General features: G+C 36.8%; 3 protein-coding genes across 8 annotated transcripts; all 3 read left to right on the top strand.

Moving 5' to 3' along the window:
- Positions 1-8,360: 8,360 nt before the first annotated feature.
- LOC140021574 (transcription factor PRE6) lies at positions 8,361-9,761 on the top strand. The gene is made up of 2 exons (XM_072072736.1): positions 8,361-8,876; positions 9,348-9,761. The coding sequence occupies exons 1-2, from the start codon at positions 8,751-8,753 to the stop codon at positions 9,498-9,500; spliced, it is 279 nt and encodes a 92-aa protein (XP_071928837.1). The 5' UTR covers positions 8,361-8,750; the 3' UTR covers positions 9,501-9,761.
- Positions 9,762-11,732: 1,971 nt separating this feature from the next.
- On the top strand, positions 11,733-15,354 carry LOC113716312 (binding partner of ACD11 1). Of its 5 annotated transcripts, none has more exons than XM_072072594.1 (5): positions 11,733-11,923; positions 12,907-13,037; positions 13,537-13,612; positions 14,319-14,432; positions 14,552-15,354. In XM_072072594.1, exons 2-5 carry the CDS (start codon positions 12,922-12,924, stop codon positions 14,975-14,977), a joined length of 732 nt encoding a protein of 243 aa, XP_071928695.1. In that variant the 5' UTR covers positions 11,733-11,923; positions 12,907-12,921; the 3' UTR covers positions 14,978-15,354. The 5 variants fall into 5 exon arrangements, with proteins under 5 accessions (XP_071928695.1, XP_071928694.1, XP_071928693.1 ...); XM_072072593.1 differs by having other exon boundaries at positions 11,734-11,976; positions 12,904-13,037; positions 14,549-15,354; XM_072072592.1 differs by having other exon boundaries at positions 11,734-11,923; positions 12,904-13,037; positions 14,549-15,354.
- Positions 15,355-16,320: 966 nt separating this feature from the next.
- LOC113716313 (sucrose transport protein SUC3) lies at positions 16,321-21,845 on the top strand. Of its 2 annotated transcripts, XM_027240596.2 has the most exons (14): positions 16,321-16,862; positions 17,611-17,676; positions 18,272-18,370; positions 18,451-18,515; positions 18,596-18,680; positions 18,775-18,808; positions 18,985-19,084; positions 19,383-19,458; positions 19,776-20,129; positions 20,249-20,392; positions 20,526-20,759; positions 20,926-20,989; positions 21,076-21,119; positions 21,283-21,845. In XM_027240596.2, exons 1-14 carry the CDS (start codon positions 16,512-16,514, stop codon positions 21,451-21,453), a joined length of 1,887 nt encoding a protein of 628 aa, XP_027096397.2. In that variant the 5' UTR covers positions 16,321-16,511; the 3' UTR covers positions 21,454-21,845. The 2 variants fall into 2 exon arrangements, with proteins under 2 accessions (XP_027096397.2, XP_071928690.1); XM_072072589.1 differs by lacking the exon at positions 18,272-18,370 and having other exon boundaries at positions 16,370-16,862; positions 21,283-21,530.
- The last annotated feature ends 1,311 nt before the right edge of the window (positions 21,846-23,156 follow it).

Below are 23,156 nucleotides of genomic sequence, written 5' to 3' on the forward strand. Positions count from 1 at the left end.
GTCCAGATTCCTGGGCTCTTTCCTCGCGCGTGATTTTTTTCAGGAGTAATTTGTTCGTTTCCTGTCTTGTGTCTGTGGATTCTCGAAGCTCGACGACAGGCCTCTTCACTATTTAGTCTCTACAGAAAACGATTTTGAGCCAATTATTGATCAATCGATGTGTATGCAGACGTGCTACCATATAGAGGACGCGTTCTGCAACAGTGACTCCTGAACCTAACCTCCGAGCTTCAATTACCCCAAGAACTCTCAGGATCATCAGGAACTAACTAAAGTTCCAACCCCCTCCATGGTGGTGGCACTATTCATCATTTAGGAATTTCCAATCTTCCAAGATCTAAACCAAAGTCTTAGTTTGACTCTGGAGGAATCGAAAAAAATGACCGCTTGAAAATTGATGAAAAAACCAAAAAGGCTTTTTGTCATCCTCGGTGGCTGTCGAATTCGAACACAGAGTCTCATCACTGCATGGAGTTCTAGCAACATCTATGCTGTTGCAGACATAGGATGCAGAAATGCGCCAAACCTCAGCCCCTAGAATTTGTGTCCCAGCACATGAAATGAGGGGAACAGACCACATGCTTAAATTACAATGCATCGAGGTGTAGATGACTCCGTGCTGGTCCACCGTTGACAAATGTGTCAAACACCTTTGTTTCGTTACATGCACTGTTGGGTTCTCTACAGTGTAAATGCCTAGAAATTTTAAGAGACAAAAGAGCAGACCTCACATGACCATTGGAAGAAGAAAACAATACTACTACTACTACTTTGTTGTTGTGTTGTGCCCCTAATCATCTCTGCAAACTCTTCCGAAATATGGGCTTCACAATCTTTGTTTTCTTGGAGTCTGACTTCAAATTTGTGCAGCTTACACTTTGCGGTCACGAGAAAGCAAGAAATAGATTGCTACAAATGTAAGATTTTGCATGTGTGTGACATCATACATAGTAGCTCAATAAATTGATGGAAGATGATACATGCGTAGGGAGGTCCCCCGCCCCGTTGCACACTAATTCCCTCATGCCCCCACTTCGTCCCCCGCCTCGCCCCACTTCCCCCGTAGGGACACCAGTGAAATTAATAAAATTTTATTATAGTCAAATTTTTGTAAATAATCAATTACTATAATATCAACACATCACCAAAATATAATTCATTATAATTTCACAATTAAAATTCATAAAAACAATCAAACAAAAGCTATTATACAAGCCAACCATTTAAAACAAATATAACTAAAATAGCCAAATTTTCACTTTTGATACAAATACAATCACTAAATCATTATTATGTTTTTTTTTTTTTGCAAAAAAGTGTTATTGTTTTAAGTGAAATTAGAGATTTAGTATAAATGTATTAGTAAATTTAGTATAAATAATTAATAATTTCTATTAGTATACATGTATAATTATTAGTATAATTGATAATATCAATTATATTACATATACTAATATGCATTATATAATACATATAACTAATAATATCATTATTATAAGTTTGTAAGTAATTAAATTAAATATTATATACATATAATTATGTACATACATATATATATTTATATATTTATTAATTTTTTTAAAACTACACCCCCACCGGGTCCCGCCTCATTAGCCCACAGACATCCGTCCCAATTGCCATCCCTATGCATGGTGACCTCAAAGTTAAGCAACATCAATCGAGGAGTCCCAAAGATCTTGAAAGTTTCGTTAATTCAAAAACACAAAATAACGTGCATTTCGGTTTTTTTTTTCCTTTTTAATAATTCGAGTATACTAAATTGATAAGAACACTATGATCTGGGGCCCTAAAAAATTTGTCTCAAGACTGAAGGTTCCTCTTAACTCCTCTACATGCTGCATTTATCTTCTCTGAACTCTCAAATTCTGAGGTAAGTATTTCTTGACAAAAGGTCACGTGACTGATGTCGGCAGACTAAAGTTAAAAACTAAGGAAACGTGGAAGCTTAATATAGAAATGGAGACCATATGCATATCGAGCGAGGTCAAGCGGTCTCATTGGCAAATGGAACTTACATTTTTTGCATGGGTTTGGACAAAGCAGAGTGGCTTGTCATGGCGTTTGAAACATTGATCATGGAAGAGCCTTTTAAGTACTACTTTGCTAATGGCTCCAAAATTTATCGAGGAAAAAACCCTCTGCATATCCTAATTGCCACGATTTGAATGTCTCCATTGGCTTAAACTTTAAAGGCATTAAGGCCCACGAGCCAGCAGAAAACGTCTTAAGACTATAAGAAAGAAACAACAAATCAGGATCTGATGTTCCTAATGAATTCTAATTGTAATTAGTTAACACGGGAAAGATAGTCCAACTATGCGACTCTCTCTTCTTTAGTCCGAGTAACGCCTACGTAACATCCGGTGTCTACTTAGTATTTCTTTTCCTTTTGATACATTGGTGTGTTTGACCAATAACTAAATGGCTGCCACATCGTGACTGCACATATGTATGTGAGCGCGCGGTGTACCCTTGTTCTTTCGGATGATTAGTGTGAACCCTACTCTTGTCCCTTCATTTAATGATTAAGGTATACTCTGATGTTTGTAACTAATATAAAAAATATGTATATAAATTATTTCCCTTCTTTTAGTGGATCTAGTGAGAAAATAATACAATTGCGTGAGATGATAAAGGGGTCTAGAATGAAGAATTAAAGGGGTTTATGACTGTGGAGTTGGGAATAATGTCATAGGTTGGTCGCTTTACAATTGTGCAGATAACCATAAATAGATTGGGATGATTTTGATTTTGTTAGTAAGAATATTGATAGAAGTATAAAAAGTGATCACTATATGTTAGCACACACCGTGAAGCTCAACGGCTCAAGCTTTACAAATTGTACGTATTAGATGAATTGATACCTAAATCTGGTTGGGGTTGTAGTTATTTATTAAAAAAAAAAAAAACACTTTCGACACAAGTACTTTTAACAAAAGTGTTTTCAAGTTATTAAAAGTTGGACTCCTTAAATTACAAGAAATTAGTTGCCAAACACCTTATAAGTATTTTTACCGTTTAAAAGTGTTTTTTTTTTATTTTTTATAAACACCATGTAACCTCAAATGAATTGTCTGACCTGCCTTCTTAGGTTTTCCACACACATTCAAGCCTATCTCTATCTCAGCAGGAGATCATCTTCATCGACGAACATATACCCAACGTTAATTCCTGTCCATCCTCTTTACTTTCAACGATGAAATCTGTGAGGGTGTTGCGAGTGCGAATGTGAGTATTTATATATGCTGCTCCTTCCGTTGTATTCTAGAGATGCAGATTTGAACAGGGAAAGAATTAAAAAAAAGAAGGAAGAAAAGAAAAGGCAAGCATTAAATGATTATCTGTGATTTAGATTACATGATGAAGATTAAAAAAAAAAATTAGAGTATTTTGTGCAAACCTAGTAGGATTAGCACGTGCAAATAATATGATTGCATGTTGATGATGATACTGAGGGTCTGCCCTGAAAGATCTTCTGTGCGTTTTGTCTTGCAACATCACCGCCATTAATTCCTTCAGCTCAAGCTCATGTGACCAGCTTGCATCATACGTACTCTACATCTTTCAATTATGTGCTAAACCTTATTTAAAAGATGGGATCTTAACCACGCGGACCGGGGTTAACTTTTTTCTTTTCTTTTTTTTAACAAAGAATAATTACTCTCTCAAAGTCAAAATTAAGGGAATTCGAAAATACGGAAGTTTTTCATCTGAGTATAATATGTTATACCTTGTGTTTTTAGTCAACAAAAAAAAAATGCAAAGAAATTCAGCAAAAAAACTCTTATATACAATTCTATCGATTGTCATTTATTGGTTCAACTGATGCTCCCATTGGAAATAAAAAAGGGATAAACGAAGGGAGCTAGGATTACAAATTAATTTCAGTTATCATGCTAAAATTAAAGATTTGATTCCATTAAACAGCTATATATATATATATATTTTAAAACCAAGGGAGGGGCGAGATTTAAAGAACGGAGAGGAGTCAGGAGAATTAAAACTCAAGACCTCTAATTTTTGAGTCTCGTCTTTAACCATCAGAGCATAATACAGTTTTTATTCTCGTTACACTACGTTAATGTACGTTGTACACTGATTAATTCTTGACCCTCTGTGTCATTTAGCCTGCTAACAGAATTATTAGATGAAATAATTGAAATGCGCAGTATTTCTCTCTTTGCTATTTACGCTGATTCTGGCCGTCCATCAATGGAAACAAACAGGATTTGAAAACGCTAATGGATGATTGATTCGTGGATTTTTCATGCATAACCAGGTTAATTTGTTTAACCACTAGTTTATATAGCAACGCAATGGAAAGTGAACTCGTTTCCACATGCAAGTTCTTTTTGTTATGACCCTTCATTTTCGTGAAAGGATTGTTTCAAAGGCTAGTCGACTGCATTTTTCGTACATTAATTTGATTCTCTGTCTGGACACAGTGTTGAAGGCATCAATACAACTTGCTCAAGTTTGACACCGTACCAGTATAATAGTTGGATCAATCTAATGGGACAAGTAAAGAAGAAAAAAAAAATAGTAAAATGTGCTGTTCTAGTTAGTCATGCAGATTATTCAACTCCAAAATGTTAAAGGCACAAACTGTATTTCTTACTATTCAATTGTGTGCAGTAATTAATGGCCACAGGATACAAATAATCGCATGCAATCTTCATCTGCACCTTCTGAAGACACACACAGGTTCTGCAGAGTGCCACCAATTAATTTACGGGACTGCTTCTGTCGGTGAAATGCAAGTTTTAGAAAGAGAGAGAGAGATGTCAAATAGATAATTAGGCTAAACAAAATAAAAATATTTTAGTTCTGACAAATTTTTATTTTTTATGTTTGGCTTTTCAGCAGAAAAATTTTTTGGATATATGACAGTGATTGTTAATGGCTCCAATTCAAATAAAGAAATTCATCTACGCAGAGCTATTCAGTGAAGGATCTTTACGCTAATTTTGATGATTAAACTTTCAAAATTATATATCAAATAATATATAGTTATAAGTGCAAAATCCCACATTTGCTACTAACTCTTTCCTTTGATTGGTCCTCGATCGGCATAAGTAAGAATGTAGGAGATGTCAATTAACCATAACCTTGGATTAATTAACGAATAGGTGTTGTCATGCACGTGTCGATGGAGATTGCATGTTTCCTCTCATATATATATATATATAGTACAACAAAATAACTATATAAACAAAATCCCCACCATAATAATATTATTAACCATCTCAAATTTTGATTGTGTGCCATCACCCTGACTTCATGATCATGTGTTCTTACTTTTTAAATTCTCTTTCTTGGCTTCTCAGGAACCTTCTTAGTATCTGATATTACAAAATTAAATATTTCCAGCTTCTGATGTGACTAAAATTAGCACATATTATATAGTTTTGCAACTTTCTCAAACAAAATAAATTTTGATTGAACATACTAAAAGCGAGTCGTAATAGACTTTGTGCGATATTCATAGCAACTGGTCGGTCGCTTAAAATTAAAATGCATCAGTTTTTTTTTTTTTACTCCATCGATCAATAATCACCAGAGGCATAAAGTTACAAGTAAACAATTGACTAGTCTTACAAAGCTCCAAATGCAGCTCGTTTGTTGGGAGCTGAGATTTGAGCAGAAAAGAAAGGAAAGTGAGAGAAAGAGGAAGGTTTCCATTGTTTGGGAGATTTTTTAAGGATGAAAAAGAAGAGAAATCAACTGATATGGAAGGAGAGCAGTCAAAGAAAGTTTTTCCGCCCAGATATGAGAGAAAAACGAAGGAAAGTTGGCAGAAGCTTGATAAATTCTTTACAAATACAAATTCTGTCCTTGAATGACCATTGACCAAATTTTAATGACATATGTGTCCAACATCATTTCATTTCTTTTCTAAACTCTTAAATAACATATTAAAATCTCTTCCCTTCTTTTTCTCTTCTGTCATAACTTAACCTTTCTTATTTTTTCTTCTCTATCATAAACTCCTAAACTAAGCATAAGTCTAGGTTTCAAAACTCACCTGTCAATTACTTGTATGATTTAAGACTCCTCGTGGTGGTACTGGTAAAAAGTAGAAAGGGGGAAGAGGGATTTTATTTTAAACATTATACTGAGGTGCGGTCTCATCCACCACGGGGTTGATTGCTAGTATTTCTGAACCCTTGGTTGGTGTATCAAAATACTAACCATTTTTTTTCTCAAAGCCAAGATGACTTTTGATAACTTTACAAACCTTAATTCAGTATAAAATCACAAAAGCCGGCAACTTTTATGGTTCTTGCAGGAGACTTATAAACCTACCCCAAACCCCCCAACTATCGATGTGGGATACCAACCTATGCAGGGAATCTGCTGCTAAGACTTAAAGAGACCCAATTACCCCGAAAAGGCTGATGTCTTTTTTTCTCGGAGCCAAGATGACTTACTAACTAGTGAGTACAAAATAAGAATTGCCGCATAAATTCAAATATCTCGGTTTCGCAGGGTGGCAGCTGTCTCAACTCCCAAGCCTCTGGCAAGTCCCAAGTGTTCATTTTGTCGACAGAACTCTACGTACCCAGGAATCTCGCGGGAAAAAAATGCCACATATTCCCATCACGTGCGGCCATGTAAGCCCCCCGATGCATTCACAAAAACCCACCACTGTTTCACCAACTGAACTCAACTCTCTAGGTCACAGGTAACATCTATATTCTTACTACCAAACAAAACAACCTCTACCCTTTTCTTTTCTTTTCTTTGTTGCATCAATACTTCCTCCTTCCCTGTTAACTGAGAGATTCCTTGACTCGTTGAAATGAGTAGAAAGCAGGCAAGAAAACACATCACGGCCACAATGACCGCTGTTTCGGTGACCGGTTTTGAACTGTTAATTAGTCCCGGCTAAGTTCATTGATCAATACATCCATATCTTCTCGAAGAAGTAGGAGGTTCACCATTATTAGGCCAGTAATCCAAACACGCCGTATATTTTGCAGAGATTACTAGATAGCACGTGCATGTTTTCTTTTTTTTTTTTTTTCGTGGCTCAAATGATGAAAAGCTTGATGAAAAAGTACTTAATGCATGATTGTTTATTTGCAGTCCGTATTCCAAACTAATATTTAGTCGTACAAGCACGATAGATGCTAGCTAGACATGCTCAATTACTTAGTACAAAATGGTACTTTTGCGTCTCATAGCACAGTTCATGTGTTTGAAAGCTATGATTTATGTGCAACAAAAAATAAAAATAGATTTTAATACCGTTAATTTCAAGCATTATAACTTTAAAAATATACTAAAATTCTTCCCTATTTATTATTTTTTGATATATACCATTTGGGGTCGTAATTAAGATTGTTAAAGCATCTAAAATTCAGGGATAAAAAATACTTAAAATATAAAAATAAGAATTATCGAATAATGATAAATAAATTTGGAAAACCAGTCATTAAAATTTAAAAGTAGTAGTATGTAAATTTCATGGTCACGCGATCGTATTTTGCAATTAAAAAAAATGTATGTATGACAAATTTTTTGGACTGAGGCGAGGCGAGATCAGAGATCAGAGATCAGAGATGAGAACGCGCGCTATCCAATATTTTCCAATGTTATTGGTCAGTGGTCAACAATGCCATACTCGCCACTCGTCTAGCCCAAGGCAAGTAGGTAGGCTCTAGCATCTACTAGCTTGGTAAAAGTGAAAAGTATTCACAACAAGAAGATTTTTTTTTTTTCCTTTCTATTTCCATTGCAGAAGATATATTTACTTGTATCCTACTACTGCTAAATAGACCACGTTACAAATCTAACATGCCAAAGGTGAGTTAGGCAACAAGTAAAGAGTTAAATCCTTTCTAGACTGTAAATTTAGGGTATCTTACGGTTAAAACAAATTTAGAGGGCGTATTAAAGTACCACTTCAGTCGATACGGGTTTTTCTTCTAATCTCTTCCTATATAATGTAACATGCTAGTAGTATAGATGCTTTACCCCCCAAAAAAAAAACCAGAAAACACGGTATAGATGGTGTTGAATGTTGTATATATATATATATATACACACGCACTACTGCTGCTGCTGCTTCTGCTAGTAGTACTAGTAGTAGTAGTAGTTTAGTTCCGACTTCAGACTCCAGAATCAAATAAACAAGAGGTTGATGCAAATTATGACAGTTAAAAATATTTAAATGAGAAAAAGATAAAAAAGATAACATGGGCTTGCGTGCTGATACTGACACGAAGAGGCCCGCAAAGATGGCTGATACACAACCAAATTTCTCTGAACCCACTTGAACTCTAACCCCAGTCCGGAGACACAGAGAGAAGGATCAGTATGGCTCTCCGCCCTCATTCCTCTATTTAAAAAACCAACACTTCGCCCACTGCTTTCACCCCCATGCATTTGTCTTCATCACCTCCAACACTCCTACCGCCCTTCACTTGTGTGTCCCTTTCCAGCTTTCCTCATTCCTCTCTCTCTCTCTCGATTCCCTCAGCTATTAATGGCCGCCTTATCCCCATGTCCATAACTTGTCTTCCAACAGTAACATTCCCTCCCCTCTTTTAAGCCCTCCAGTTAGCTCCCCCTTCCTTCCCTCACACTACTAACCTAAGCTGGGCTTTTCCCTCTCTTGACAAGTTTCCAAGATTTTACATTTTTTACTTCTAGTATTTTCTTGCTGCCAAGTTTCGAATATCTCCGCTGCTCCATCCTCAGAGACGTTAACTTAGTTTCTGACAATGTCTAGCCGAAGATCACGTTCCAGGCAGTCAGGAGCTTCCAGGATAACTGATGATCAGATCGCCGATCTTGTCACAAAGTTGCAGCAACTTATTCCTGAACTTCGCAGAAGGCGTTCAGACAAGGTAATTAACTAACTCACTCGTGAACACGTTGGTGGTTTTAGTCAGTTAAAGTATCCAGTTTTTTTTTAAATTTTTTTTTCTAGCCAATTTACTTGCAAGAGGTAACAAGCTAGTCCCTATACCATACATTCATTCCCTGTGATTAAAGTCATATATTTTTGTGTGGCCATCATTTTCCTTCTTGGATAAGTTGGGGTCATCGTAACCCAAGCTCATTCTCATTTGCGTATATATACGCCCAAATGCCACTCGACCACAACCCACATTTATTGTTCTGCTGTACTCTTCTTGCGCGCTGAAGATTAATATGTGGGACTCCGCTGTTCCCCTCTTCCTATTCATATGTGTTGTGCTGTGCGCGTAACTTCTTGGCATGCCCGTCTGTAAAAGTACACACAACACACGCACATGTACATTACTAGCAACTAGGAAGTGCAATGTGTTGATGGCATATGTACTTTCTGCTATCAGGTCTCTGCATCAAAGGTCCTGCAGGAAACTTGCAACTATATCAGGAGCTTGCACAGAGAAGTCGATGACTTAAGTGATCGATTGTCAGAACTGTTAGAGTCAACAGACAGTGACAGTGCTCAAGCAGCAATAATTAGAAGCCTACTAATGTGATAGAATAATCCTTCAATATTAGGCGATATTCCTTTCTTGTACTAGTATTTCCGTCTTCATTATCCGACTAGGGTTTGGTCACTCTGGGCCAACCAACATACATAGGAGTTAGCTTCAACTCTTATGATGATATATATCTGCTAATATTTATCCACTATTTAGCAGCATCTAGTTATCTACTCTTCTTGGGTAGCTTTGCATAGACCAGCTATATAATAAAATTAATGCTTGCTCCCAAATTTTGATTTCTTTATTTAAGTTCTGTTGTCTTCATATTTGTGTAACGCATGCTCATTTTTTATGATGACTGCGAGGCTGTCCGTTGCTCATAATTATGCTGTATGTATGCTGTACTTTCTCAAAGGGTAGGTAATTATGTGCTTCTTCTACTGTTACATTTGCTTTTCGATCGAGGAATTCAAGGCCTCACAAGTTTAAGTTGTATCTAATTCAAACCCGTTCATGTTATTCTTATTACATCTCATTGTTATATCAACTTAAATATATAAATGAACAAATTCAAATTCATACTTAAATTGTTTGAACTTACATAAAAAAAAAAAAATTGTAAAAATTACATCAATCGGTTTGAAGTCGAGAAAACTCCGCACGCAAGGACCCCGATCTTGAGCTACTATGGTCTTTTTCATACTATTGACAAAATCAACTAAGGCATATCTTTTCATAGTTTCCTCCTTGAAAATGCGATGGCCTAGGCTTGGCGACGTCGTTTATTCAGAGGAGAAGTTAATCCTTCCTTGGCATGGCATGCTGTGAAACAAATTGAATGAAGTATATATAGTACTACTATAGTATTATATAGTAATTAGAAATGATTGATTAATGAACGTGGAAACTTAGAAGAATTCATAGACACAGGTTGGTGAGTTGGTGGCCTTTTACGCAGTCATCCAAGACTGTTTGCCTTTTTTTTTTTTTTAGTAATTATATGCATTAATAATTCGGTTAAACTTAATTACTATTCTTTTCATCTCCAGAGTTCCTCATACTTGGAACAATAAAATATGCAAAAACAGTAAACCGACCAAATCTTTTTTGGTTCTTCAAATATTTGCCTAGTATTGACTCTGGATTCATAGACTCGCTCTCGTAGCCCTCTAGGCCGAAGCTGTTTAAGTCAATTGTTGTTGTTGGAGTTGGACCCATGCGTTTTCGAGTATTCATTGGTCACAGTTTGTGATTTTCTTCCCGAAAAGTTAAAATGAGGATTACAAATACGCCATACAAGAGAAGATTTTGAACATATTTTGTACCTGCGTTAAGCACATAGGGCTCCTTCAACTAAATTTCTCCCAAAGAAAAAGAGGTGCCAGTAATTAAGTATCTCCTCGAGTAGTAGACATGCATAATCTGGTCTGCGATTTTGCACTAGTGTTTTATGTTGAAGTCTGTCTCTTTTCGAGGGTTGCATTAGATGATAAGATGAAAAAGATTATAAATACGAGATTCTGTACTCAAAGCCTTCCATTTAAACCAAAAAAAGAAAAAGAGATCGAAGGCCTTCTCTTTTCTAGCTCACATGGTACCACAAATCTGGATAAATTGCTGATATATTTTTTTTTTACATCGCTTGTCAGTTGCCACATAATCAAAATTAATCGATCTCATAGCTAGCAAAAAGGGAAAAAAATTGTAAAAGAAAGAAGTGAGTACTGCCCCTTTTTTTTTGAAAAAAAAAAAAAAACCCTCTCTGAAATAACAAGCCCTCTTGGTCTCCATAATATAAGATTTTTTATCAATTAACAAGAGCCTATTAATTAATAGGTCTCCTACTTAAGCCAAGACAAGTTATTTTCCAATCCATTTGACAATCCAGCTAGAAGAGAAACACTCCTGTAACAAACGAGCCCAATCCTCTGGTATCAGTGAAAGGCCCAAAAAACATAATCTGGAGTTTTCCTGTGGATTCGTTGTTCAGTCGTCCATGGGCTTTTAAGAGTTCCCCTTCCGCCCAAGTCTGACCCCATATTTCGGTCACACTTTGTTCTGAAAGTCAGCATATTCCATTTTTGTGCCTCCTGCAATTTTCTACTACTGCATTAATAAAAGTTGTCCCTTTTCTTTGTCTTCATATGCCGTTTTTGTCACCCGTACTTTTCTGCTACTTTATTAATAAAAGTTCTCCTTTTTTATGATTATTTTAAAACTTCTTTTACCAACTATTAAGTACAAGATTTGAATTGGAACTTAACCTCAAGATTTCCTTCTTTTTTTTTTTCCTTCGGACGTCATAGTGTTTATTTATCACATAAGCATTACGAAACCATAAACCTCGGCGGTCACTAACTCAGCATGCCAGCAGCCAGCCTATATAATGAACGTAAAATCAAATAGTCAGTTTTTTTTTTTTATTCAGTTCTCGAAGCTTCTCTTCTTTCTCAATCAACCGAATTCAAGCAAAGGTACGTCAGCTCTCTTCTCCAGACATCGTTCTTCTTTTACGATTAAAGCAAAGGTACGTCATAGATGATTTCTATGTAAAGATACTGAATTTAGGTTAATTGTTCGAATTTTTTGGTTTGATTAAAATTTACATCTTTCGTGAGTTCTAGGGCAATTACCGGGTATGCTGGTTATTATAGGATATTGGAGTTAAACCTAGTTCAAAATATTGTAGAATTTTGATCATTATGATGTTTTCTGGCTGGTGTAAAGCGCGAAGAATTGCGTACTTGAACTCCGTCCATGGTGAATGTAAAACCCTTAGATCAATTTAGCCTGATTCTTTTTTTTTTCTTTTTTAATTTTGTCTATGCAAAGAGAGTAATTGGAATATTATTATTGTTAAAAAATGCAAAAAAAAGGACGAAAAAGATGAAAGATTCTGTTTTGGCATCCGTACACATCTGTCGAATAAATCAGGAGTTGAATTACTCTAGTTCTCGTGAAGAATTCTGGAGAGCTAATTGGAACTCTACGGATTGTCCATTCAACATAAATTTCCAAGCTTCAACTATTACATATTGTTTTGGATGGGTTTTGGTTAAGTTGAGGAACGGTTTTGGTCGACCAATCGTCAGTATGATCTCTCTCTTTCTGATTAAATGATTCATAAGCAACTTATTATGATGTTTGCCAGGTTTTGTTTGTAAGCAAGCAGCCTGTTGTTACCGTGGACTTTTTTTTTTTTTTGTATGTAGTGAAAAGTGATTTTAGTTTTCAATAAAATTTTTGAACTTTGTTAGTTAGCGCATTTCATAACTTTCATCCATCTTATTATGGGACCAGATTATGAATCTGTACCATGATATATACTACTTGTTTAATAAAAGAATGGTTGTGCTGGCCTCGGTCATATGTTTTGACCAAATATTCTGTAAAAATGTTTTGCTTTAATTAGTTTTTGTAGGATTCAGTTGTTTGTTTCTTTTCTCTGTGTCAGCAGTTCTGCTGAATAAGCATGAATCCTGGTGATTATACAGCAGAGGTAACTGGTCTATCACCAAATGCAACAGAGAAGGATGTCCATGATTTCTTTGCTTTCTGTGGGGCAATTGAACATGTTGAGATTGTCAGGTAGCCTATGATTAGTTTAGTTCGTTTTTGAAGTAATCACCTTGAGCTCTTTCTGTTGCATGTGTGTATGTGACCTTGTTTATTTTTCTTTTCTTTGTCTCAGCATAAATGGCCTGTGAATAGACTTACGCAGTTTTGTCTACAGATTTTTTTTTTCCCCTTTATGGTAGCACTTCTATCTTTCAGTATACTTATAAATTAGCTTCTTTTCATGGTGCTAAGCTAATCACTTCCAATACATGTGATGTAGGATATTCTGAAAAGGCTTGTTGTTAGAAGGAAAAACCATAGTTATTATGTTGGTCTGGGTTGTGCTTGACCTTTAGATGAGATGAAGATTATCTTCAGTAGATCGTAAACTCATTTGATGATTTCTAAATGTCTTAATCATTATGTTTGTTTACTTTATTCAGATCCTATAGATGGTTTCTTTCCAATTAATTACCACAAAAGTTACTGTTGCCTTTAATAATAGCAATCCTTGATTTTTTGTATGCAGAGCTGGTGAGTATGCGTGCACGGCCTATGTGACATTTAAAAATCCTCATGCTCTGGAGACAGCAGTCCTGCTCAGTGTAAGCTCTGTTTGTTACTAGATTTCTGGAATACTTGCAGGTGTTTATGGATGGGGTATCATATTAATGTCCTTCACTACCTAATTGCTTGTTCATCTTTGTACATTTCCATTCTCTTCATTCTTCTAGGTCCAATTTCCAGTAACTCTATAAATGTCTCTCCTTGAAGAACTGTCTTAAGTCCTGCTGAATACTGTGAGTTAAGGGTTACAATAGCTTTTGAAGATCAATCTAGTATGAGAGCAATTTAATGTCGAACCAATTCCACCATTTTTTGTCACAGTGAATACAAGTTCTGTGTACTTTTTCTGGAAAGATAAAGAATCTTTTAGTTGGTTTTTGAATGCAAACTTATTTTCCCTTGGAGTTCCTGTACTGTGCCATTGTTGGATATGGTTGTTTCAGCCATCGCTTAATTTGTTTATGGTTGCTGGGAGCCTGTGACTTAACAACTGCAAACTTGTTTGTATAATTTGAACCAGTGGGCCCTTAGGTTGCTCATAATAGAATTTTAAGTGTGTTTATTTATCTCAATTTAGCCATGTGGTTTGTGGTTGGTTTGTGGTGTATGCAATGTTTCTACCAACCTTGTTTGCTTATTTTTAGACACTGTTATTCAATTGCTAATTGCAGTCTTTTGTTCTTCCTTTGAGTTATCTGTGCTGGATATGGATATTCATCATCTTTGAACTGCATATCTTCTCAGGGAGCTACGATCTTGGATCAGCGTGTCTGCATTACTCGTTGGGGGCGCTATGACGACGAATATGACGTTTGGACACGTTCTACATGGACTGATGGAGCTGAAAGTGGTCCCACTGTATGTGTCAATGTGCTTTTAAGTTTGTCACTGATAATTTCAGTAGCTGATGCCAGGAGACTAGTTTCTATATTATCCTGCGATCTAGTCATATGATGTCTTTACTGTCTTTGCAGCAGTCAAATAGGCACCAATTTGTTTCTTCTGCTGGTGAAGCCATCACTTTAGCACAAGATGTTGTCAAAACGATGCTAGCCAGAGGATATGTTCTTGGGAAAGATGCATTAAGCAAAGCCAAGGCTTTTGATGAATCTCATCAGGTTTCAGCAACTGCAGCAGCCAGGGTATCTGAATTCAGTGACAGAATTGGCCTCACAGATAAGATTTGTGCAGGGGTTGAAGCGGTTAAATCAGTTGACCAGAGGTATCATGTAAGCGATACCACAAAATCGGCTGTATCAGCTACAGGAAGAACGGCAGCTGCTGCTGCAAATGCTGTTGTCAACAGTAGTTACTTCTCCAAGGGAGCTTTTTGGCTTTCAGGCGCTCTAAGCAGAGCTGCACAAGCTGCTGCTGATTTGGGTGGTAGAGGACAAAACAAATGAAGATGTTTTTTGGGGACATAGGTGCAGTTTCTTGCTTTCCATGTTAGATACGTACATACTACAGTTTACTGTACATCAAATTACATAAGTTGGCGGTTGACTTGTTAATGAGAGGCATTTTTGTGTTTTCCTTTCGATTTGCCGGTCCCATGTACAGGCATATAGCTCAAAGTTCTGTGTTTGTCCTGCATATGAACCACACCTTAGGTGGTATATGTGTGCGTTGTGTATCAGCATTACAGAGATGCTAGGTATTCTAGTTGTACATGACACTGGTAGCGAGGTAATCGCCAGAAAAGCAAAGATCCTAAAGCCATGTCAAGGAAGGCTTCGTCTTATTAATACTTGAGGAAAATTTTCGTCCATGACGAAAGAAATGCGTTCGTGTTGCTCGGTTATCCTGCAAATGGTGGTGTGGTGTAAGGGAACCGTATAGCCTAATACCGCGAACCTGAATTCGTGACAGCTTATCAACATAAATTAGCTTTAAATCCTAGCAGTACCTCTCTATAAATGTAAATAAATATTCGTACTATTTTTGTGAAATGATTTTGCCGTCTACTTATTCATGTATATTTATGCTTAGCTGTGTACACAAATTATTAACCAACAAACATTTTTGTTCCATGAATCTACATGCTTAAGGGGGCATATTTTATATTTATTCCAACGCGCAACGCGCGTTTTATGCCTCCTAGTAACTATAAATAGACTGTCGGCTTCCTTCGCCCAAAAGCCACGCACATACTTATCCTTTCCCATCTCTCAATCAATTTTGGAGGGGTATTTATTTTAAATCTGACGCTGTTGTGCTGTTGTATTTGGATCCGTATAAGAAGGTGAGTCAATCACGCGCTAAAGGTTGTCTGCGGAATTACGTGTTGGCCGTGGGTCCATTAAGTTGCAGAAGATCCGTCAATTAAATAATCATTAAGAATGAAACAAGTCAAGGATCGGGCCAGCTTCGGTGTTCAACCCAAATAGAGCCCAAATAAAAAAGGTTTATTATTATTATTATTATTATTTGAAATAATTACTGTAGCACTTTTTGTAATGTGATGTATGTGAAATAAAAAGATGGTTGGGAATATAAAAAGGTGGATTAAAAAATGTGTTTATAATGTAAGCGAAATATTATTTGGAATAAGTTTTGTATCCAAACATTCCCATTATTACCACCACCAGCTTCGGGCCTGAGTTTGGGTTACCCCGGCCCTGACCATTAAAATCCGACGTCACAAAATACCTCCTTTGCATCGACCCTCATGCTGCTGCGAGCCACCTTAACTGACTAACAATCCCAGATTCAGTTGATCACCGTTTCATCTCACCCGCCCAAATTTGATGACAATTCGTAATTTCTCCCTCCCCATTTCTCCTCTCTGTATCCATTTCCGAACCCTAAATATCTTCGTCTGTTCAAATCCGCATTCCAACAATTAAGACCCATCACCGCACAAATAATGCAATAATTACACAATTTTCTCATTAATTTTTTTGTCTGTATTAAATCCAAATTTTCCAGCTTAAGCTAATGAGTGGTAATTCCAGCAAGATGGATGCGGTATCGATCCGCGTGCCCTACAGGAGTTTAAAGCAAGAAGTTGAACTCGTCGGAGTCGATCAAGCTCAGCTACGTCGTTTACAGATCGCGACTCAAAATCGTCACAACAGAATTGTTAGTAGTTTGCTTAATAATAGTGAAATGAACAGTAGCAGTAATTCTCCATCGCCGCCGCCGCTGCCTCCTACGGCTAACGGTGATGCTGAAAATCAGCAGGAGAAGCGTAGTAGTTTATTAGCGTTGATACTGAGTTGTACGGTGGCCGCCGGGGTACAATTCGGCTGGGCGTTGCAGCTCTCTCTCCTGACTCCTTATATTCAGGTCAGTATTTTAGTAATATTAAATAGCTGAATTGATCTGTATAATATGATCTACATTGCTTTGTTATGCTGATATTGAGGTAAATGTGATGTTTTCCAGTGCTTTGTGAATTGGCTGTTCTTACGTTTGATGATTAAAATCCACACTCTATTAGCATTTTGAATTCTAGCCATAGTTGTATTGTTGTGTATAACATAATCGTTCATTTCCATTAGGTTTATTGCTTGAGTTTGTTTGCTTTTATGTAAGTGAAATACTTTGTCAACCGTTAACATGTCCTCAATTTTAGAAAGATAGGAGAAAGAGGACTGGCTGAGGCATGAATGCTGTGCAATCTATTTGATTGCTATTTAAGCTCGGGAATATCATCTTGTTGACTTTTTACTGTGTTTTTGCTTAAAACATTAACTAGATCACTTCAGTCTGATCGTGTCCAATAAGTTGAATTAAACAAGAATTCTGGCTCATATAGTAGTGGATTACTTTGGCTTGTATAATGACAAGGTTATGGTCTCAAACATGTTGAATTTCTAACTAGTTCATGGCCTTCGATGAGCACATGTTCAACCATTAGACGCTATAACATTGCCAGCCAACATCTCATTCCTAAAAGAATGAGACATAATGATATTAGTTGCATTTGAATTCATGTCACTTGTTTTTGGACGAATATGGTTCTAGTTTTTTTTTTTTTTTTTTTTTTTTTTTGGTATTGCTAACCATACTTTCTCCCTACTTATATTTGCAGACGCTTGGTATACAGCATGCTTTTTCTTCATTTATATGGCTCTGTGGCCCCATCACAGGTCTCGTGGTAGGTAAATGCCTCAGTTGATTATTTCACCTTCCAAGATTTATTAATGTTAAATTTGCATTCTTTTAGTTGTCCATGGTCACCAATAACTGTGAAGAGAATAAGTAGTAAGCCACTGTGGTTAAGCGAAAAATAAGCATCTCATACTTGTCACTCCATCTTCAGGTGTAACACTGAAAGAGAGAGAAAGAGAGAGAGAGAGAGTAATAATTTGAGGTTTGGTAAGATGGAGCATGCAGGTGCATTTGTCATGCATTTTGTATTACATATTTAACAACATGAGGCTCTCCATCCTCATATAACTTTCATGATGGAGAACATACCTGAGGGTAGAAAGACTGCTGATTTCAGGGCTCTACAAGCCCTGAGATTTGAACTAACGCTCATAACTCACAGTTGAAAGCTTCAAGTTGATAATCCTCCTGTCATTTGAGATTGTAAGGTTCATGTTTGCAAATGCATTTTGTGGACATGATAGTGCACTTATATCATATCTCAGCTCAGGTGCTAACTACCAAATTTGCAAATGTTCCCTCGAGACTCCATTTTGTAAAATTCTCGACGGTATTGAGTAGCCAGTCCTGTTATCTTTCAGGTCCAACCTTGTGTTGGTATATGGAGTGACAAATGCACTTCAAAATATGGCAGAAGGCGACCTTTTATATTTGTTGGATCTCTCATGATCTCATTTGCTGTAAGCATTTGGCTAGTTTCTTGTATTGATTTTCCCAAGGTATGCTATTCGGATTCACTAAACTGGATTCTGTAATATAGGTGATAATAATCGGGTTTTCTGCAGACATAGGATACTTTTTAGGGGATACAAAAGAACACTGCAGGTAATGGTTGCCTTGTGTAATTTTTTATTTTGTTATCATTCATTTCAGAGATGAAATTTCATTAACTTATGCAAATGCAGCACATTCAAAGGTACTCGCACAAGGGCAGCTATTGTATTTATCATTGGCTTTTGGATGCTGGATCTTGCAAACAACACAGTACAGGTAAATTGGTAAATGAAGGAAAACTATGGTCCCTCATCTGATGAATGCCTTCAAATTTATTTACAATGGCTAAATTTTGATTAAATGTTTATAGGGCCCAGCTCGTGCTCTTTTGGCTGATCTGGCAGGTAAGCTTTACTGCTTCTTCTAAAGAACAAGATTACAGGGCCAAGGAAGATGTGAGAGAGAGATAGATTGAGAGACCCATTATCTCTCTATATGTTCCTCTTGTACTTCTTGCTTTAGTTGATAACACTATTCTGATGTAAATATAACTATTGTATCTTTTGTAATTCAATTGCAGGGCCTGATCAGCTAAACTCTGCAAATGCTGTATATTGCTCATGGATGGCTGTTGGTAATATTCTAGGATTTTCTTCCGGAGCCAGTGGGAATTGGCATAGGTGAAATAGTTGTCCACTCATAGCTAGACTTTATAGCGGCCTCTAGGCCTTTGTGCTATTATGTTTTTTGTATTCTGTAGAGCCTACTTTGATATGAACTATTTTCTTTTGAGCTTTGTTCTTATTGCTAAATCATCTTAACCAACAATAGTGTTATCTTAAGCATCTCTTGTTAAATCTTCTTTAATTTGTTGTGATTTTTCTATGTTTATCTCCAAATTTCTCAATTACTTAGAAATAGAGATCATAATATACTTACTTCTTTGGTATAAATCTGATGAGGATTTGCTCTTACCAGGTGGTTTCCATTTTTGTTGAGTAGAGCTTGTTGTGAAGCCTGTGGAAATCTTAAAGCAGCATTTTTAGTTGCTGTGGTGAGTTACTGGTCCAAACAGGTTCCTTGGAAGAAATTTGATATCCAGTACTTTTTGTGTAAAGCACAGATTTATATTAGTGACATTCTAAATTGCATTTTGACATATCAGCTGTAGAAATTGTTCATTGTTATTGACAACAATACCGTTTACAATATATGGTGATGAACTAGTCAGCAACTATGGTTTGAAAAAGAAATGGGTGAAATATAGAGTAAATAAAGAAGTTTGGTTTAGTCATTGTTAATCTTGGGAAAGAAATTTTTGCAGTTCGCAAGAATACAAGAAAGCTGAAAAATCTTCCTCTACTGAATTAGGTGTTCTTGACTCTATGCATGCTTGTCACCCTCCACTTTGCAAAAGAGGTTCCCTTGGCCCCAAAGCAACCTCCTCGTTTATCAGATGCTGCTCCTCTCTTGGATAACCCTGAACAAATTGGCTTTGACCTATCAAAATCAGAAGTACAAAATGGTAATGCAATGGAGATCAAATCCAAGGATGACACTTTGATGGGGGATGGTAATGTGAGGAGTGAAAACCAAGAAGTTGTGGAAGATGCAGTTGAAAGTTTCAGTGATAGTCCTGGAGCAGTTTTAGTCAATTTACTAACTAGCTTGCGGAAGTTGCCTCCAGCCATGCATTCTGTGCTACTTGTGATGGCCTTGACCTGGGTGAGTTCTTTTAATTGGTTCTTTGTCTGTTAAATCAAATGCCCCATAAGACCAAATTATTAATTTTCTCTGGTTGCTCTTTTATTATGGACAATATTTGCAACTACTTTTGCAATCAGCTATCCTGGTTCCCATTTTTCCTCTTTGACACCGATTGGATGGGAAGAGAAGTTTATCATGGTGATCCCAAAGGAGATGTATCAGAAGTCAAAGCTTATGGTCAGGGTGTCAGAGAAGGTGCATTTGGTTTGCTATTGAATTCAGTAAGAACTCAAAATTGAGCGACAGTACATTTATAGGTTTAACCACAAGTGTTTTGTTCTGGGTCTCCTTGATGCCTCATTTATCTCTGATACTAAACTTTCACTGAACTTTCTTGGTTTTTCCTTTTATTAGGTTGTTCTTGGGATCAGTTCCTTTTTTATTGAGCCAATGTGCCAGTGGATGGGTGCTGGAATAGTATGGGCTATGAGCAATTTCATGGTATTTGTTTGCATGGCAGGCACTGCTATCATTAGTTTGGTTTCTGTTAGAGGATATTCAGAAGGGGTCCAACATGTTGTCGGGGCGAATGGAGCTACAAAAGTTGCCTCCTTGGTTGTTTTTGGGCTTCTTGGCCTACCATTAGCTGTAAGTGCTCTCTCACTGGCCTATTTTTATTTTCTTTTGTACTCGAATATTCAAGCCATCTTAAGCATTCTTCTTTGACAAGAATTGCTTGTCATACCTCCTCCTGTGAATTCCTACATAAAAGTTTTCCATTTTCTCATTATATTGAACTTTATATGGATTGTAGATCACTTACAGTGTTCCTTTCTCTGTCACGGCGGAGTTAACTGCTGATAGTGGGGGTGGCCAAGGTATTTTTTGGCTTGGCTTACTATAGTTTTTCCTCCGCAATGTGATGACTAATCCTTTGATTTTTGGGCTTTTAACATCTGGCCAGGATTGGCAATTGGAGTTCTAAATCTAGCAATTGTTCTACCCCAGGTACTTATTACTCTTTGGTTGCCAGGCACGCTTGATATAAAAATTCCGTGACATCTTTGCTTTGATGTTTCTTTGTTATAAGCACTAGTTGACTGATTAAACTGCGGTAATATCATGGATGACAGAGGATCTCATTTGTTGTCCTTTTCATGTTATGTCTTAGATGGTTGTGTCCCTTGGTGCGGGTCCGTGGGATGCGTTATTTGGTGGAGGAAATATACCAGCATTTGTTTTGGCGTCATTATGCGCCCTTGCAGCTGGTATTCTTGCAACTCGAAAGTTGCCAAATATTGCAAGCAGTTCTTACAGATCGACTGGCCTCCACTTTGGTTAGAATCCTAGATTAGAAGATGACAAGATGCGTATCATATTCATCAATTATTTGGTGAAATCCGTTGGCCTATCAGAAAATGCTCCAAGTGCGCTTTTGTTTGCCACGGTGCCTATTTCCTTCCTTAAGACTGATATCGAATGGCAGAGCCTGACGCACAAATTCTTTCAATTTTTTCCTCCCAGTAACGGGGATGAATATATCGTACATGAAATGTAGACTTGTATCAATTCCAGAAAAGGTAGTTGTAGTGATATAATATCTTACGGCCTTTTACCTTGTAATTTTTTACGCCATTCCATATGCTTGAAAAGAATGCCTTGAGGACACTGTTTTTCGGCATCAAAACATTTCCTCATCACAGATATGTAATTAAGCTGATTTTCCGTGTCCGAGTCTAAATTTCACTTAAAAAGTGGTAGATGGGGTGTGATGGAAGTAAGCAGCGTCTTACTAATCGTAACAAAATTCAAGTTACCCGAGGCGAGTCCTTTTGTATTTCGATCTATGTATTGCCGCTCAGGCTTCAATCTTGATTGCTTCAAGTTTGTAATTTGGCATGCATCTGGTTTAAGCTCAGCAGAAGTTGAGCGTCTAAAGTGCCTGATCTATCATCATGCCTTGCTGATAGAGTTAATCTCCATGCAGGAAAGAAAAGGAAGAAGAAGAATGTCGATGACCCGAAGGACATGAATCAAAATCGTCCTTGACGTAATGCGCAACAAAGTTGAGGAAATTAGTTAAATATTAAGAAAGTTTGGGTAAAATCAACGCAGTAACCCATTTTATTTTTTTGGGAACGGAGAACGCAGGAACCTTGAATTCCCCCGAGATATATTGTTGAATAAAATGCTCCGATCTTCTCAGAGAGACGGATCAAAGTTTAAGCATGATAAAGATAATTCAAGGAACAGTTTGAGAAGAAGAAATCAAACCAGTCTTTACATGATCCGGTAATGGACATTTGCACTATGAAAGAAAGCTGCATAGGGGCGTAAACGAATCTAATCAAACCGAATATCTTAGTATTTACTTGATTATTTTAACGAATTTAAAATTTTATTTAAACTTGACTTGTTTATTTTGCAAACTAAATTTGAACGAATTTTTTTAAATTGAGATTGAATGTTATTGAATACTCGATTTGATTAGTTGGCGAATCAAGTTCAAACGAGTTCTAACTAAATTGAATTCATTTGGAGTATTGAATAGTTTGATTTATTTTATAATTCGAAAGCTACTTGTAAAAATCCTGCCTAGCATGTCATTTAAGTTGTTTTAACCCATCTAACGGGCTTACTGGTGAAATTTTGCTTGAGGAGGAAGAACTACATTTTAAGGACCAAGTTCTTATCAGGCCCTATATCAATGGGCTACCTGCTTTTTGTTGAAACCTATCAGATTGCAGAGCTAGGAAAAAAAAGGGACAAGGGGTCGGAACGGTTCGTCAGAAAATCGTTCCGATCAGTTTTGTGCAAAATGAATAAGATGTAATTTTGTATGTATACCGTATAATTTACTTTCAACAACGTGTAACTATAACACAAAATTTTATGAGCCCTACACATTATGTGAAAAACGACGTAGAAGATGTAATTTAGATCTTATATATTTTTTTTGCTAAATCTTGGCCATGAACCTTCAGCTGGTTCCTGCAACCGTTCCTGCCTCTCCTCCGGTAAAAAACCAGTGCTTCTACTCATTAT

This window comes from Coffea arabica, chromosome 11e, assembly GCF_036785885.1.
Source record: "Coffea arabica cultivar ET-39 chromosome 11e, Coffea Arabica ET-39 HiFi, whole genome shotgun sequence".
NCBI lineage: Eukaryota > Viridiplantae > Streptophyta > Magnoliopsida > Gentianales > Rubiaceae > Coffea > Coffea arabica.

Excerpts from the sequence above, each read along its gene's own strand:
- LOC140021574 (XM_072072736.1), top strand. The coding sequence starts at position 8,751 with ATGTCTAGCCGAAGATCACGTTCCAGGCAGTCAGGAGCTTCCAGGATA. Across the intron at positions 8,877-9,347 it reads GCAGAAGGCGTTCAGACAAG|GTCTCTGCATCAAAGGTCCT; the intron begins GTAATTAACTAA and ends TTCTGCTATCAG.
- LOC113716312 (XM_072072593.1), top strand. The coding sequence starts at position 12,922 with ATGAATCCTGGTGATTATACAGCAGAGGTAACTGGTCTATCACCAAAT. Across the intron at positions 13,613-14,318 it reads AGACAGCAGTCCTGCTCAGT|GGAGCTACGATCTTGGATCA; the intron begins GTAAGCTCTGTT and ends ATATCTTCTCAG. Across the intron at positions 14,433-14,548 it reads GAGCTGAAAGTGGTCCCACT|CAGTCAAATAGGCACCAATT; the intron begins GTATGTGTCAAT and ends CTGTCTTTGCAG.
- LOC113716313 (XM_027240596.2), top strand. The coding sequence starts at position 16,512 with ATGAGTGGTAATTCCAGCAAGATGGATGCGGTATCGATCCGCGTGCCC. Across the intron at positions 18,681-18,774 it reads TTGCAAACAACACAGTACAG|GGCCCAGCTCGTGCTCTTTT; the intron begins GTAAATTGGTAA and ends AAATGTTTATAG. Across the intron at positions 18,809-18,984 it reads TCTTTTGGCTGATCTGGCAG|GGCCTGATCAGCTAAACTCT; the intron begins GTAAGCTTTACT and ends ATTCAATTGCAG.